This window comes from Ambystoma mexicanum, chromosome 8 (assembly GCF_040938575.1).
Source record: "Ambystoma mexicanum isolate Mex_15411 chromosome 8, UKY_AmexF1_1, whole genome shotgun sequence".
Taxonomy (NCBI): domain Eukaryota; kingdom Metazoa; phylum Chordata; class Amphibia; order Caudata; family Ambystomatidae; genus Ambystoma; species Ambystoma mexicanum.
In genome coordinates this window covers 160146444-160160402 of record NC_090929.1, presented here as the reverse complement: position 1 = coordinate 160160402, position 13959 = coordinate 160146444, and the positions used below count along the sequence as shown (strand labels likewise).

At 45.2% G+C, this 13959-nt stretch overlaps 1 protein-coding gene across 10 annotated transcripts in view; it reads right to left on the bottom strand.

Annotated features, from left to right (window-relative positions):
* Positions 1-13959, bottom strand: part of KCNT1 (potassium sodium-activated channel subfamily T member 1) — a 2308650-nt gene that overhangs the window by 134052 nt on the left and 2160639 nt on the right. For all 10 annotated transcript variants that reach the window (XM_069609538.1, XM_069609540.1, XM_069609539.1 and 7 more), the window contains 2 exons: positions 12636-12741; positions 5405-5577 (listed from right to left, as the gene is read on the bottom strand). In XM_069609538.1, coding sequence (XP_069465639.1) covers positions 5405-5577; positions 12636-12741 — 279 coding nt within the window. The remainder of the gene's footprint in view (positions 1-5404; positions 5578-12635; positions 12742-13959) is intronic.

The window sequence follows — 13959 nt, the reverse complement described above, 5'->3', positions numbered from 1 at the left end:
GCTCCGCCGTACCCTTCGGTGAGTTCCTCAGATTCACTGCATGCTATGGTGACAGCCACGGGAACCTGGACGGATCCTTGATGATGATGCTTTCACTGCATGTAGTAACTCTCTGATCTGTTTCCTTGGGGTGTGGAGATGGATCAGATGTAAGTGAAAGATAGGGTGACCAGATAAAAAAAAGAAAACCGGGACAGGCCTTAGACATAGAAGTAAGACTACAGTAAACACAAATAGGACTTTGATAAAACTGTAGTCCACCTTCTATGTCGCTGACCTGTTGCGGGGGTGTGCTCACAGGCACACTCCTATTATTGGAGGAGAGCAGCCAGGGAGAGGAAGGGGGACAAATGGGGGTGTGAAAACCATTTACTCCCGCATTCACACGCAGGAAGAGTCGCAGCGGGCCTGATTTCGGGATTTTTTTATCGGTTACCGCCAAAAAACCGGGACCGTAGTCACCCACCCATCCAATTCTGGGAGGGGGTTTATTAAATAAAAAAACTCCCAGGACCCCGGACGGAGGGTGATTTGCCGGGACTGTCCCAGGTATACCGGGACATGTGGTCACCCTAGTAAAAGAGCACGAGATTGAGCAGGAGCGCTGTCGGTCACGCTCTTTCATCCACCAGCAAGAGAACGGTGGGTCAGTCTCTAGAAAACCCATTACATTTCCATAGCCTCAGCCAGACTGGAAAAGCAGAACACAATTACTGTCCTTGTAACGCCTGTAATTTAGCACCAAGTATCCACAATGGCTATATGGCAATCGCATGGGCATTGCTAAGCGTTTTGTAAATTCAGGTTATTGGCATCCAGTGAATGATTGATATACAGTAAATGGCAATGTATGTACATGCTGGCTCACGTTTAACTGTCAGATGTCCCAGAATCACTTGCTGCAGCGCCACCCAACGAACAAAGTGACTGCAACAAGATGGGCAGGATTTTCATCTTGGGCAGAAGGTGTCGATAGACCATGGTCAATTACCAATGTAGAGTGGTGGGGATTCTTCGCTCTTAGGTACATTTGGCTACACTGCGCTGTTGGTGTAGAGGGAAACTGTTGGCAGTAATTCCATGACTGCCACTTTTATGGCAGTAACAGAATTGCTGCTGATTTTGCTGCACCGTCAAACTCCATGCATAGAGAAGACGAGGACGATGCTCCTCCACCAAAGAGCTAGAGGTTAAGCCTCCACGTTACCAGCACAAACTGATGGATTGACCACTCCAGAACCACTGATGGTGGTAAATCTGAAATACCCCATTGGAGTCCACTAATGGGGATTAACACGCCTTTCCACCACTCGCAATGTGGCAATTATTCTGCATTTCGCTTGACTGAGAGGCAGCCACAGTAATCGAGTTTGGCAGTCATTCCGCAGCCATACCATAAAATTACTGCGAAACTCGTAATGAGGCCCATTGAATATAACAGATTATTATTTATAATTCGTCTCACAGAAAAATGACAATGGCCCTCATTACGACCCTGGCGGAGGTCCATGGTGCAATTTGCACCATGGACCATGGCGCAGAGCTGCCAACACCGCCATGGGGGTTGGCGGACTTACCGCCCCATTCCGAGGTTGGCGGGGCGGTAAGTCCCCAATCCCCATTTACCCTTCCCCATTCCCATTTTTGCCCCATAGGGTATAATGGGAGTGGGGAAGGTGTTAATTACGCCACCGTAAATTACGGTGGCGTAATTAACAACAAGTCCCGTAGCGCCATGGATTTTTCCGCCTGCAAAAAGCAGGCGTAAAAATCTCCATGGCGCTACGGAATGTCGTAGTCTGGCGGAGAGGTACGCCATGCATTACGCTGGCATAAACCCCTCTCCGCCAGGGTCGTAATGAGGGCCAATACCTGGTGGAAGGGATTCGATGGGCCAATAGTTTCCATTAACCTAACGGCAAAGGAACATGGGAAAATGTGCCCTTCTGAGTAGGGCAGAGAGCCGTCACTGCTCAAAGCCACTCTTCAGCACTTCAGCTCAGAAGGGGCACAGGTGACAGGCCTCTAAGCCATCTGAGAAAAAGCTGGGCCAAAGCGTTAGGTGCCCGCTCCCTCACAACGGGGCAAGATCTGGTGCTCGTTGGACGCATTTGCTGCCCTCTGCAGATGGCACACTAGGTGGCATCCCATAAGTGCTTCGCTGCAGGACAGCCCCTGTTAGATTCCATTAGGATGAAGTAATACAAGGACAGCAAGCTATTAGTAGCTGCAGAAATCAGACTATTGGTAAGAGAAATCAGTAGGTAGAATTATCTTCGGTGCCTCGGCATCAGGGGGGGGAATTGCATCAGAGCAGGATGGAGCTGACTCTGGCAAAGCTTGTCTTGTCAGAGTGCTGTGCCATGGAAAGCTGAAGTCCAAGCCTCCTGGCTAGCTGGTCCAGCCGTCTCCAATATCTGCTCCCAAACCAGGGATCCCTCTGCCACCAATAGGAAGCTTAGGGATATTCGCGTGAGGCCCACGGGCGTGTGGTGCTTTATAAAATGGAAATAAATAAATAAGCACAACTGAGTGATTCATTTAGCAGCTCTGTGCAGAAACAGCCTAAACGAACCTCACTTTCCTTGAGAGGTGCCCAAGTGAGTATGCATCACTTGTGGTTTACAGACATTTTTCTGTTAGGGTGAGTAGTGTGAGTAGTGTGACCAATGAAAGCAGAGTGAAAGCATAAGAGTTTAATGCTTGGGTCACTATCATAGACATATTTCAATATACAATTATCTGTCTATTCTTATGTTCCGATCCTGCTCTTTGCTTTAATGCAACTCAGCAGGACTCAGTCCCCTCCTGAAGGCACCCCCCAGCTGCACTTGATTCGCTTCCTTGAGTCCCGCCCACATCACACTGACCCTCTCTCAGGACGGTGGGGGGTTCCCAGAGTAAATTGTGTTCATTTCCAGCACATCCCCACACCTAGAACAACTTTCCATGTCTTGCTTTCATATATATCCATGCTCTCATCCCTAATTGGTATCAGGTAAGATTATCCCCATAAATAATGTCGCCATACATATAGTTGCCGGGAAACGGCATAGGCAACAGTATTTATGGGGTCAATATATGGGGTAAATGGGAACAGGGTTGCAGGGGTGTCTCCTGCACTGTTAAAAAAATATGGCTGTTGCGGGGGTGTCCCCCGCAAGTTCCATTGGGTAATATTACTGCAAAAAAATGGCACCATTCTTGTATGGTGACATTTTTGCGGGGATATTATCACATGGAACCCCTAATTATCTTTCCAGTCTTATTGTGTTGTATCAGCGACCACACTCTCTTCGTTCTGCCTCTCCATTTCTTCTCACTTCTCCCTGTCCCCATTTTGCTTTTTGTTTTTCCTCTATTCAACTTTTTTTCCCACACGTTTTGTAATGCTGTTCCCTTGGATACACGTCTCTCCGCTACCTTAAGTATCTTCCAGAATTGTTTAAAGCAGCATTTATCGTCTGTTGCCTTTCCTCATAGTTAGCTGTTTTTGTTTGTCAACATTGTTGCATTGTATTGTATCTTGCTTTGACTTTGTACCACCATTGTTTCAATTGTAAAGTGATTTGGATGAAATAAAAGCACTATATACAATAAATAGAAATGAAGCCCTCAGGGAACCTGCTTGCACACCATGAGCCATGCACATCCCAGCATGCACTTCTCCTGTCACCAAGCAATGTATCTGGAGTATGAGCATTGGAATTCCAGGCCAGTTCAGAATAGGGTGCATTACATAGTCATGGACCAACAGGTCCATTGCTGAGGATTAATACATTCCCTTGGAAGGACATTGAAAAGCAAGATTCCCACTTTAAGAAGGGCCTCTGTGTTCAATTAAAGATGAAGATGATTTGCTAAATTCACAAGGCCGCTGTTAAACAGTGCGCTTGGTACAATCTGACTAAAATAGTTAGCCGCCCCCCATATTGATTAAATGGTCATGTTTGGGGCTTCTTGGCTTACTGTGACGTGGCCCAGTAGATCTGACTGGAGTCAATCCCCGTATGACGTCCTTTCATCGCGGGATGAAAAATTCCCTGGGTTTTTTGCCGTGATTTTTATAACGAAAAAACTCATCAAATGTTTTATGGGGGGGGTTGGAAAAAAATATACATGGGGTGTGGGTGTCCGGGAATTGATAAAAAATTAAAGTGGATGAGCGGTCGGTAGGGGAAACCCCCCATAAAATAAAAACAATACTAATTCGATGAGTTTTTTTGTTAAAATATCTGCGGAAAAAAAACACAAAATGTCACCCTGCGATGAAATGACATGGGACCCTTTGTGAGCAGTGCAAACACTGCCTTCAGATCCTGGTATTCTTCTGTAATGACACAGACGAGGAATTCCCAGGGGTTATAAAGTGTGGCTCTGAATTGGAGGTGAATTTCCAGCAGTGGTGGTGCTGTGGCATGTGTTTGCTTGCTTTCTCTCTTTCTATACACACACACACACACACACACGCACGCACGCACACACACACACACACACACACACACACACACACGTGACTCATTATGTGTTTATAAGTCCCAGCCCAAGTGCATGCCAGATTCGCTTTGACATTCTAAAGCATTCAATTTTCCATTTCTGTGTTTTATATGTATAACGTAAAGGGAAGCAGTTCTATTTATGAGACTGGAATTTTTCATTCAAGATATTGACTAATCAAGAATCGAATAAATAGCTCAGGTATGATATGATAAGTCATGTATAACGTGCCTGTACACAAGTGTTTCTAGGTGTTGAACTTATTCCAATATGAGGATGTTTTAGTGACTAATGGGGGCACAGTTCTGACGGGGGCAGTAGTAGGGTTCCACAGGCTGATAAAGTGCCAACAGCTGATCAACCCCTGAATACCTCATGAGGGAGAGCAGACAGGGCACGTGACTCAAGGTCACTGTCCACACAACACATGGACAGGCCCCGCTCCTTAAGGCCGCGCACTGTCCTGTTCCACAACGTTCATGAGCACCATCTGAAGTCCCTTCAGTGTAAAATGATTCCCTCCTGAAGTGCTGTCTAATTGACCTTTAAAGTCAAGATATTTACAGGGACAATCATCTAAAGGATCTGCAGAGTTCACGTGACCAAGACACCACAATTCACAGCTCCAAACAGTCGACGTAAAAAGGACCTGCCTAGGACACACTGGCCTGACTAGTGAGGGGAGGATGGCTAGTGGGCTTCGGTCTGGCGTTCCTCTAGGGGAGACTTCATGTGTAGTTCTCTTACTCCCATAGGTGGATGGTCCTTCTCAACCATCGCTCAGGTGCCGTGCGGTCAGAGTCGTCTACAGATGTCAAAGCAGACAGCTGCATAGTTAGAAAGTCTCACCGGTTTTACATACAACATCCTCAGACAGCCAATCAGTGCAAGTGAAGGAAGGACTCACTCATTATCCATAAGGAGCACAATTGGGTTCAGCTCTTTCCTGGACCTGTAGTAAGCTCGCAGAGGGACGATGAAGTTGTAGAGCCCATTCCCAGCCGTCTCGGCTGAGACGATGATCAGCTTGTTTTTGAAGCCGTAGGCCTTGGCATCTACGAAGCTGTTGTGGTTGCAGCGCTGAGCGAAGCAAGAGAGAAAAGAAAAGTGAATTGGTGGTCTGTCTGCTATCACTGCAGAAGAAATGAACATCACCTAGAAGAAAAGGACAAGTTAGTGAATGACTGGGACACTCCACTCCTAGACTATATTTAAGCATTAAAAAAACAATAAACCATGTGTGTGGATCCTCCTGGATCCCTTTCTATTTGGTGTGTTTACTGATTAAATGTCAACCTATCTGCACCCACCACATCAGTAACACTGCAGAGTGTGACATCACCAGCTCCTGCCAGAAACACCCTTTACACATCGGCAAAGTTCCAGATGGTGCTGTGGTGAAGAGAAGATCCCTCAGCAAATCCTTCATGCCCAGTTCCTAGATATTCAGGAGAAACCTGGAGGTCCCCTTCCACCAAACAAAACCACCTGTGAAATGTCCTGCTGTTAGTTTCTCTTTAGTGTAAACGTGTAAACATGACATCAGTGGACCTCATCCCCAAGAGTCACAAAATTGAACACCTCATACAGGACGATACATTCCTCACCATCTCAATGTATCAACCTTGGAAGGATGAAAGGCTGAGTTGGCCCTGTTGGGATTCGAACTTCCATCAGCAGGCTGTGCACAGATGTCAGAACTAGCGCTCAGCGTGCTGTCCTATCTGACCAGATCACAGAACATACAGAGGTTTTGTGAAGGCACTCCTGTTCAGCTTTGCCAATGATGAATAATAATATCAAACAACCATCCTGAATCCTCCTCATCCTCTGCTACTTGCAAATGTTACTCTGCTTTACGTGACCATGCTGTGGTAGGAAGTGTGCTAAAAAACCGATAATAAAAAATAAAGGACTTGCCTCTGTGATAGGCTCTCGCTAACATGATTCAAAAAGTGGCAATACTATGCTAGCTCAGCACTCATCATTAATGTCAAGCTAGAGGGATAAGCTGAGCTGGCTCAATAACTCCACAGCTCAATGGCTGCACAGCTCAATAACTGCAGAGCTCTATGGCTGCACAGCTCAATGGCTGCACAGCTCAATAACCGCACAGCTTGATGGCTGCACAGCTCAATGGCTGCACAGCTTAATAACTGCACAGCTCAATGGCTGCACAGCTCAAGGGCTGTACAGCTCAATAACCGCACAGCTTAATGGCTGCACAGCTCAATGGCTGCACAGCTCAATAACTGCACAGGCACACAGAAAGTGAAAGTCTAGTGGACTGACTCATGTATCACTAAACTTTCTTGATCAGAGTGGTGATTCCCTGGACCAGTTTAGGGCAGGCCAGAAAACAAATGTGCACAAGAACCATATCTGCAAAGGACTGGTCAGCATTTCAATTCAATTCAATTCACGTGTATTTCGGAATAACATTCCATACAAACAAGGAAGCACGATGAGAGTACATCATTACAAAAGCACATTCTTCAACCACATGATAAAAAGGCAATAAAACTGTTCGAAATTGATCAAATATAAATGTATTACTCTTCCTATATTGAATATACATGAACATTATTAACTAGTATAATACAAATAAGTGAGCTCTAAAGTACATGTAGTTTGGTGAAAATTTAACACAAATGGATAGAAAATCTTAAGAAACCATTAATGATTTCCTTCTGTTTGAAGCCCGCTTCAGGTATGACACTAGAGCCCTACTAGACCTAGCTGAGCTGCCCAACTACCCCAGGGCAGGGTGACATTGGGTAAAACCCAACTCGTGTAATATCGGAGTTGATGTTCTAGCTCTGATTGAAGGTTAGGCCCGGCAAATAAGAATAAAGTGCAAAAGATCTTCGGCAAGAGGTTGGAATAGCAAACATTGTTTCTCATTGGCATCGCCTGACCCCGGGGAGGTTGTTGCTCTGGGCGTAAGGTTTGAATCTAGCTCTCTAAATTATATTCCTTTTTTTACCGCTTGTCTCAGGATGATAGCTCAGGGGCAACATGCTCGCCTTGGAAGCAAGAGGACACGCAGCCACGCATGTTTGATCCCTGGGTCTGCACTTAGAAACCTCTGTGTATTAAGCGCGTTATAAATAACCAATTATAAATGATATCATATGTATTAGCCCATAACAGATACTTTTGAATCGAAAGTTCTGCGATTATTGCAAGATTTCTATTTCTTGGTTTTACAATTTCCACTGTCTCTCTTCACTCAGTTGTATGCAAAATTAGCTGGGAATTCAATTGCCTTACCTCGAGAGGTGTCCGCGCGGAGGGACTGATGAAGTGCTGTAGCGTGCTTAGTTCTCAAGATAAGGTTTTACATATAGGAACCATGGAACGTTCAAGACACTGGGTTTCAATAATAGTTTTGTTAACATTAGTTGAGATAGCCCTGCCTACGGATTGCTACAAATATGGAGAAAATGCAAAATTGGTTGAGCCATTATATCATCTTCTAAAAATGAGGTACCTAATTCCGTGTGATGGCCAAAGTTAGGGGCTGAACATGGCAACCTTAACAAAGCTTTCAAGAAAGTATTCTCTGCCACCTGGATATTTTTTGGGTTGCCGTGTCCCTAACGCTTGCTTGAATCAGTATTATTTTTAAAAAATGTGTGGTTCCCCAGACAATTTGGAAGCAAATCGTATGCCTAAAGAATCAAATTCTTTGACTAGCCGGAGTATGCTATTATAACTTAACATGGCTGTCATTTTCAAATGGCACCTTCCTGCCTGGCACATCATCATTGCTGATTTACCAACATGTATATGAAGATCAAGTTCATTCATGAAGATACTGTAGGCTGTGAATAGCAGTAGGAGCACGTGTGGCGTATGGACAATTAGCACTGTGTCGTCGGCGTATCATCGACCTAGGCCAGGACTGGGAGGGCAATATCCCCCATTTCTGGTACACCAGCACCCGTCTATACAAATGCTTGAAAAAACCACTTATTGTATAGAGAAAACAACAGGGGCAGGAGGGCCAGTACGCAGCCCTGGCGTACCCCTGTGTTTACCTAAAAGTTCTCAGGGCATTGTCTATTTGCCCCACTCACCACACACGCGTTAGTGTCATGGTGAAGGCCAATTAACAGGTTTACCAGGACAGGAGGGGAATCCAAGGACCGGAGAACCTGCTACAGCTTCTGCCCATTTACCTTATCGAAGGCTGTGCTCAGGTTCATGAAGGCAAGGCACAATGGTTCCTGTTTCAGATACACTGAGTTGCCTATTATTAAATGAAGGTCTCCAGCCTGCTTTCCCGTGTCCACTCCTGAACGAAAACCCAGCTGGAATATTGATAAGATACGGTTGGTATCGGCCCTTTGTTTGGTTTTGGCCAAAAGAGCCCGCTGGATTATGACCATCTTCCATGAGTCGGGGAAAGGGCCAGTCCTGGTAAATGCATTGAAACTGATTGTCAATAAGGGGTCCCCAAGTCAATCTCTGCCTGGAACCAATCAGCAGGAACGCCGTCAGGGCGGGGACGGTTCATAGTGATAACATCGAAAACAAAAAAGTCGAAAGTCATAATTTCGAGAAAAAAAACTTTGAAAAATAAAAAGTCGAATTTCGGGGGGTTCCCCTCAATCCCCCTTTTTTCAATTTTTTTAGTTTTTAGCTTTTTTTTATATACTAGAGCCAAAAAAGAAATATAAATAAAAAAATAAATAATTCGACTTTTTATTTTTCGACGTTTTGTTTTCGACATTATTGTCTTTCAACATTTTGTTTTCGATATTTTGACTGACCACCGGCGGGGACAGCGATTACGTTTTTTGTAATTGGATGGGGTTTCAAATCTCCTCAATGGTAAATGTAAGCAGGAGTACGTCAGTAGTAGTGCCAATAATACGTTGTAAATGAGTGTTACGGGTTGGAGAGGCAATCTCCTGGGTAAGATGATTTGATTCTACATTATACAGAGTGGAACATGCTGAATCCACATATAATCCCCGGCTCATTCGTCTCCAGGCCACCGTTTCGTCTGCTGTCAATAGGACCAAATGGGACCAGTTCCTAGAATGTCTTTACGTTATTGCCTACTGCTGCCTTTAGCAGCTTGTTTAAAGTGTTAGTATCTAGGTTTTTTCTCACAAGCCTTTATTGCCCCTTTATAGTTTGCTCTGGAAGCTCTAACCTCACTTTTATGTAAATCCACGTTCTTTAGTGGTAGCAGCTATCTCCCTTTTGCTCTGCTGCAGTCACTATTGAACCAACCACCTGAATTATTATTCTTAACATTGGATTGCACAATTAGGAAGCTTTCTCTAATGCTTCTTGAGGGGAGCTAAATTTAGCTACCACCTCCAATGGATCCCCGGCTGAGTCAAGTATAGAATTGATTAAAGAAAAATGGAGATTCACAATCTGTTGTTGTAAAACTGTTTTATCGGCCAAAGTCCATCTCAGAAAAGTCCTCATTGGATTCGGGGTAGCGGTCCTCAGGTGGGGATGATATTGCTATTTCTTTTGGTTAGCCAATTACATTTTAGGCCTAAGGGGTGGTGATAACTTAATGCATCCGCAGCAACATAAAGGTCTGCTATCTGACCCCGGTATGATGCCGCGAAGCATCAATAGTCTATTATTGAGTTCTGAACCTGGGAACTCCAGAATGTGCATTTCCCTGGTCTGCCATTAAGGTGCCTCCCATTTACAGATATAAGGTCTAATTCATACAATCACAGCATTTCAACAGCATGGCTCAATGCGTAACATCACATGTTCAGGACAACTCTATGGTTACTAGATGGTTCCAAGTCTCCACAGAACGGCATCATCCATGGGAATAAATATGAGAAGCGTAAATCTGAGAGGGTTGTGCGGCCGCCCCATCTATTGAAGTTTACCTGGTCCAGATAGTAAAAAAGCAAAAGGGGAGGACTTAGTTGTCTTCCAGAAGGCCAATAGGTTGAAAGACAAAGTATTTTTAAATGTTGGTTATTAGGTGGCACTGCATGGCTTGCCTACAAGCCACCTCTATTGGCATGAGAAGTAAGGGTAGGAGAGAGGTGGGATGTGAGGAAGGATGTGCAGACTGTGGATCTTATTTGGATTTCTACAAACCCATTGACTGCCTCTGGCGGTGTTTCTCCCTATTGCCACTTCCATGCACTATCTGCCCTCTCTGCCCCCAACTCAGGATGTCTTTGAGGTAGCTCTTGGCATGGCTGCATCACTGGAGCACCAATTGGCACCTATTGGCACCCATTGTTGAATATTTGGGACTCATTCATCACAATAATCCCCTACAGACAATTCCTATGTATACTTTGTCTTTACTTTCCATTTGCAAGATTTTGGTGCTTCATTGCTTAATTACACAAACTACATATCCCATAATGTGCCTTGTGACCGTTCCCCTGGCTATTCCTATACAGCTGTCTTAGACCTACAATCCCCAGAAGCCTTAGAGATCAGTGCTGCTTTCACTTTCCCAGGACCCGAGAGGGAGGAAGAAGATTACCTTCAGCTGTGCTGCTCCAGGTGATCCTAATGAGTCTGCTTCAGCAGAGGGTAGGCCAGTATTTAAGCAGCTGCCTGCAGGAGCACAGGGCTCTTGCATTGAGTTAGCACCCAGCCCCTTGTGCTTTGGTCCTTGGATTTCAGCTGTGTCTTGTTGCTTCCAGAACCTGCTCCTGGTTCTGTTCCATTGCCCTGTTCTGCCTGCCTTGCAACACTGCTCCTCTGCCTACACTCCCCTGCCTTCTGCCCTGCACCTCTGTGCTTCCTGCACTGCATCCCTGCTCCCCTGATTGCAGTCTTTTGTTCCCTGTTTGCAGCCCCTTGCTTTCTACCATCTATTATCTTATTCCATGCCTACAGTTCCTTGTTCTTTGCCCATAGTCTGTGTTACCTGGTTTTAGCTTCCGAGTTTCCAGTCTTGAGTTTCCTTGATATCTGTCTGCAGTCCTGCCCTCGTTATTCCAGTCCAGATTTACAGTTCCTCAAATTCCTTGTTACCAGTACAGTCCTTGTTTTCCTAGTCCAGAGTTTCAGTTCTGAGTGTTTTTGTTCGTCTATAAAAAATGCCTCCAGCCATCTAATTTAGAAGCTAGATGTGCATCCAGGCATCTGCAACTTGCATTGAATTCCTGTTAAAAGAAGCATTGCTAAAGTCAAGAGTTTTAGTTCTTGCATAGAAATTAGCTAGGCATCACCATAATATGTCCAAGCACTGAGGGCATTTTTCAGCAGTTGCCATTTTATGGCCCAGTAATACCATTATTGCAGTGCGTGGAAAATGCTCATCCCGTTTCTACACAAAAACCCAAACTGTTGGCTTTGCCAGTGCTTGTTCATTTTAAGTCTGACGTGCTTGAGTGCTTGATCGATATCAAGCTTGTAGGCACTGTTAAGAGGGGTGCACAGATGTACAAATACACCCAACCCAAAACGATTTTTAGAAATGGAGGCACAGATTGCTTTGCATCTGTCCCTCAATTTATAAAAATCGTTTTGGGTTGGGTGTACCTCTACATCTGTGCACCCCTCTTCGAAAGAGGGGTGCACAGATGTACAAATACACCCAACCCAAAACGATTTTTAGAAATTGAGGGACAGATGCAAAGCAAGAGCCTCTGTCCCTCAATTTATAAAACTCGATTTGGGTTGGGTGTACCTCTACATCTGTGCACCCCTCTTCAAAAGAGGGGTGCACAGATGTACAAATACACCCAACCCAAAACGATTTTTAGAAATGGAGGCACAGATGCAACCTCTTGCTTTGCATCTGTGCCTTAATTTCTAAATATCGTTTTGGGTTGAGTGTACCTGTACCAGTGTACCTGTACATCTGTGCACCCGTGCACAGATGTAGAATTATACCCAACCCAAAACGATTTTTAGAAATTGAGGGACAGATGCAAAGCAAGAGCCTCTTGCTTTGCATCTGTCCCTCAATTCTAAACATAGTTTTTTTACCCGGCTTTTACCCGGACCGCCAGAGAGAGACACAGTATGGATGGAACAAAGGGCCATCCATACTGCGTCTCTTCTCTGCTTCCCGGGGGGTGGGGCTCAGCCCCGACTTCATTCTGCCGGCGGGTGCCCGGGCCCCGGAGCACCCGCCTACTCAGCGCCCCTGAGCAATGGCAATGTTGTTTTACCTGGTCGAGCCGTAGGCAGCAGAACTCGGCTTTCACAGGCAGCAGGTGGCACAGAGTAGGAGAGCTTCCAATATAGGGTGAGTTAGGAGGGTATCCTTTCACATACCTGCAGGAAAAGAAAACAGCATTTAACATAAGATGAGCAACTTTGCTATAATATGTACTTTTACTGCACTATGCATAGCCCTGTGCAGGGCTGGTCTTTGCATATAGCCTCTGAGGTAGCTGTCTAGTGTGTAAACATGTAGGGGGCACCAGCAACTCTTTGGCTTCCTGTGGTCCCTTCTGGTAAATACTTCTAAAATGTGCTCCTTCTAATCATTCGTAAAACACCCTGGCTAGCTCACACGGGGTCGGAGTAGACCAGAAGCACATTTCTAGCTTGTCACTGCAAATCTTAATTTTAAAAAGTGACTTAAGACAATGTTGTTCAATCAGTCTCCTGACTAGTTGCCCTCTGCCTCTCCCCTGACATTCTGATCCATTCTGACTTGATTCATCACCATGTTGTCTCTTCCTGTTTTCGTTTCTCTGTTTATTGCGTGCGGCCTGAGGCCTGCGTGCATGTGGCGCGCTGTATAAGAATTCTAATAAATAAATAAATCGATGTCAGTTCAAGTGTGCACCAAAGTTTGCAGAAGGGCTCCAAAATTGTCACCAGTGACCTGACACAGAGCGTGCATCCTGTCACTGAAAAGTCATCCCCCACTCTTTCAGGCCTTTGTGCTGGCTGGCCTAAGAGACAGAGACCACCCCTAGGGCACACTCACTGCACATTGCCAGCGCCTCGCTCGCTCCCCAATTTCCAGCAGATGAGTGCAGCAAAGTGCAGTAAGATCTGCCAAGTTCTCATTAGTGACCAGGTGTGTTCTTCCACTCTATAGTTAAACGTTTAGTACTGGCACGAGGCCTGCGGCCAGTTGTCACCATCTTTTCTTGCACTACCAATGTAACTTGCTAGGAAGCCGATGGGGGTTCATGTTTCTTGCACTAAAAAGTGTTGCTTGCTTCTTCAATCCTCCTGTGCATTTTTAGCAGAACTCAGGACTGTCTGTAACTTCTGGGTATCTTGTTCATGTATTAGTCGCTGAATGTGCTTGATTTGTCGCACAGAACTGGGTATGAAATATCCTTTGCTGGGTGGTTTGGACTTGGACTGGACTTAGTTGCCATTTTCAGGAATATTTGTTAGTTATGGCTGCTAGTACCTCACGATCATTAATCACTTAACTGCCCTAAAGACATATTTGTATGTCGTCAGAAAATGGTCTTGTTTTACCTGTGGGCATATGTTAAGTTACTATGCTTTTGTGCTCTAACAACC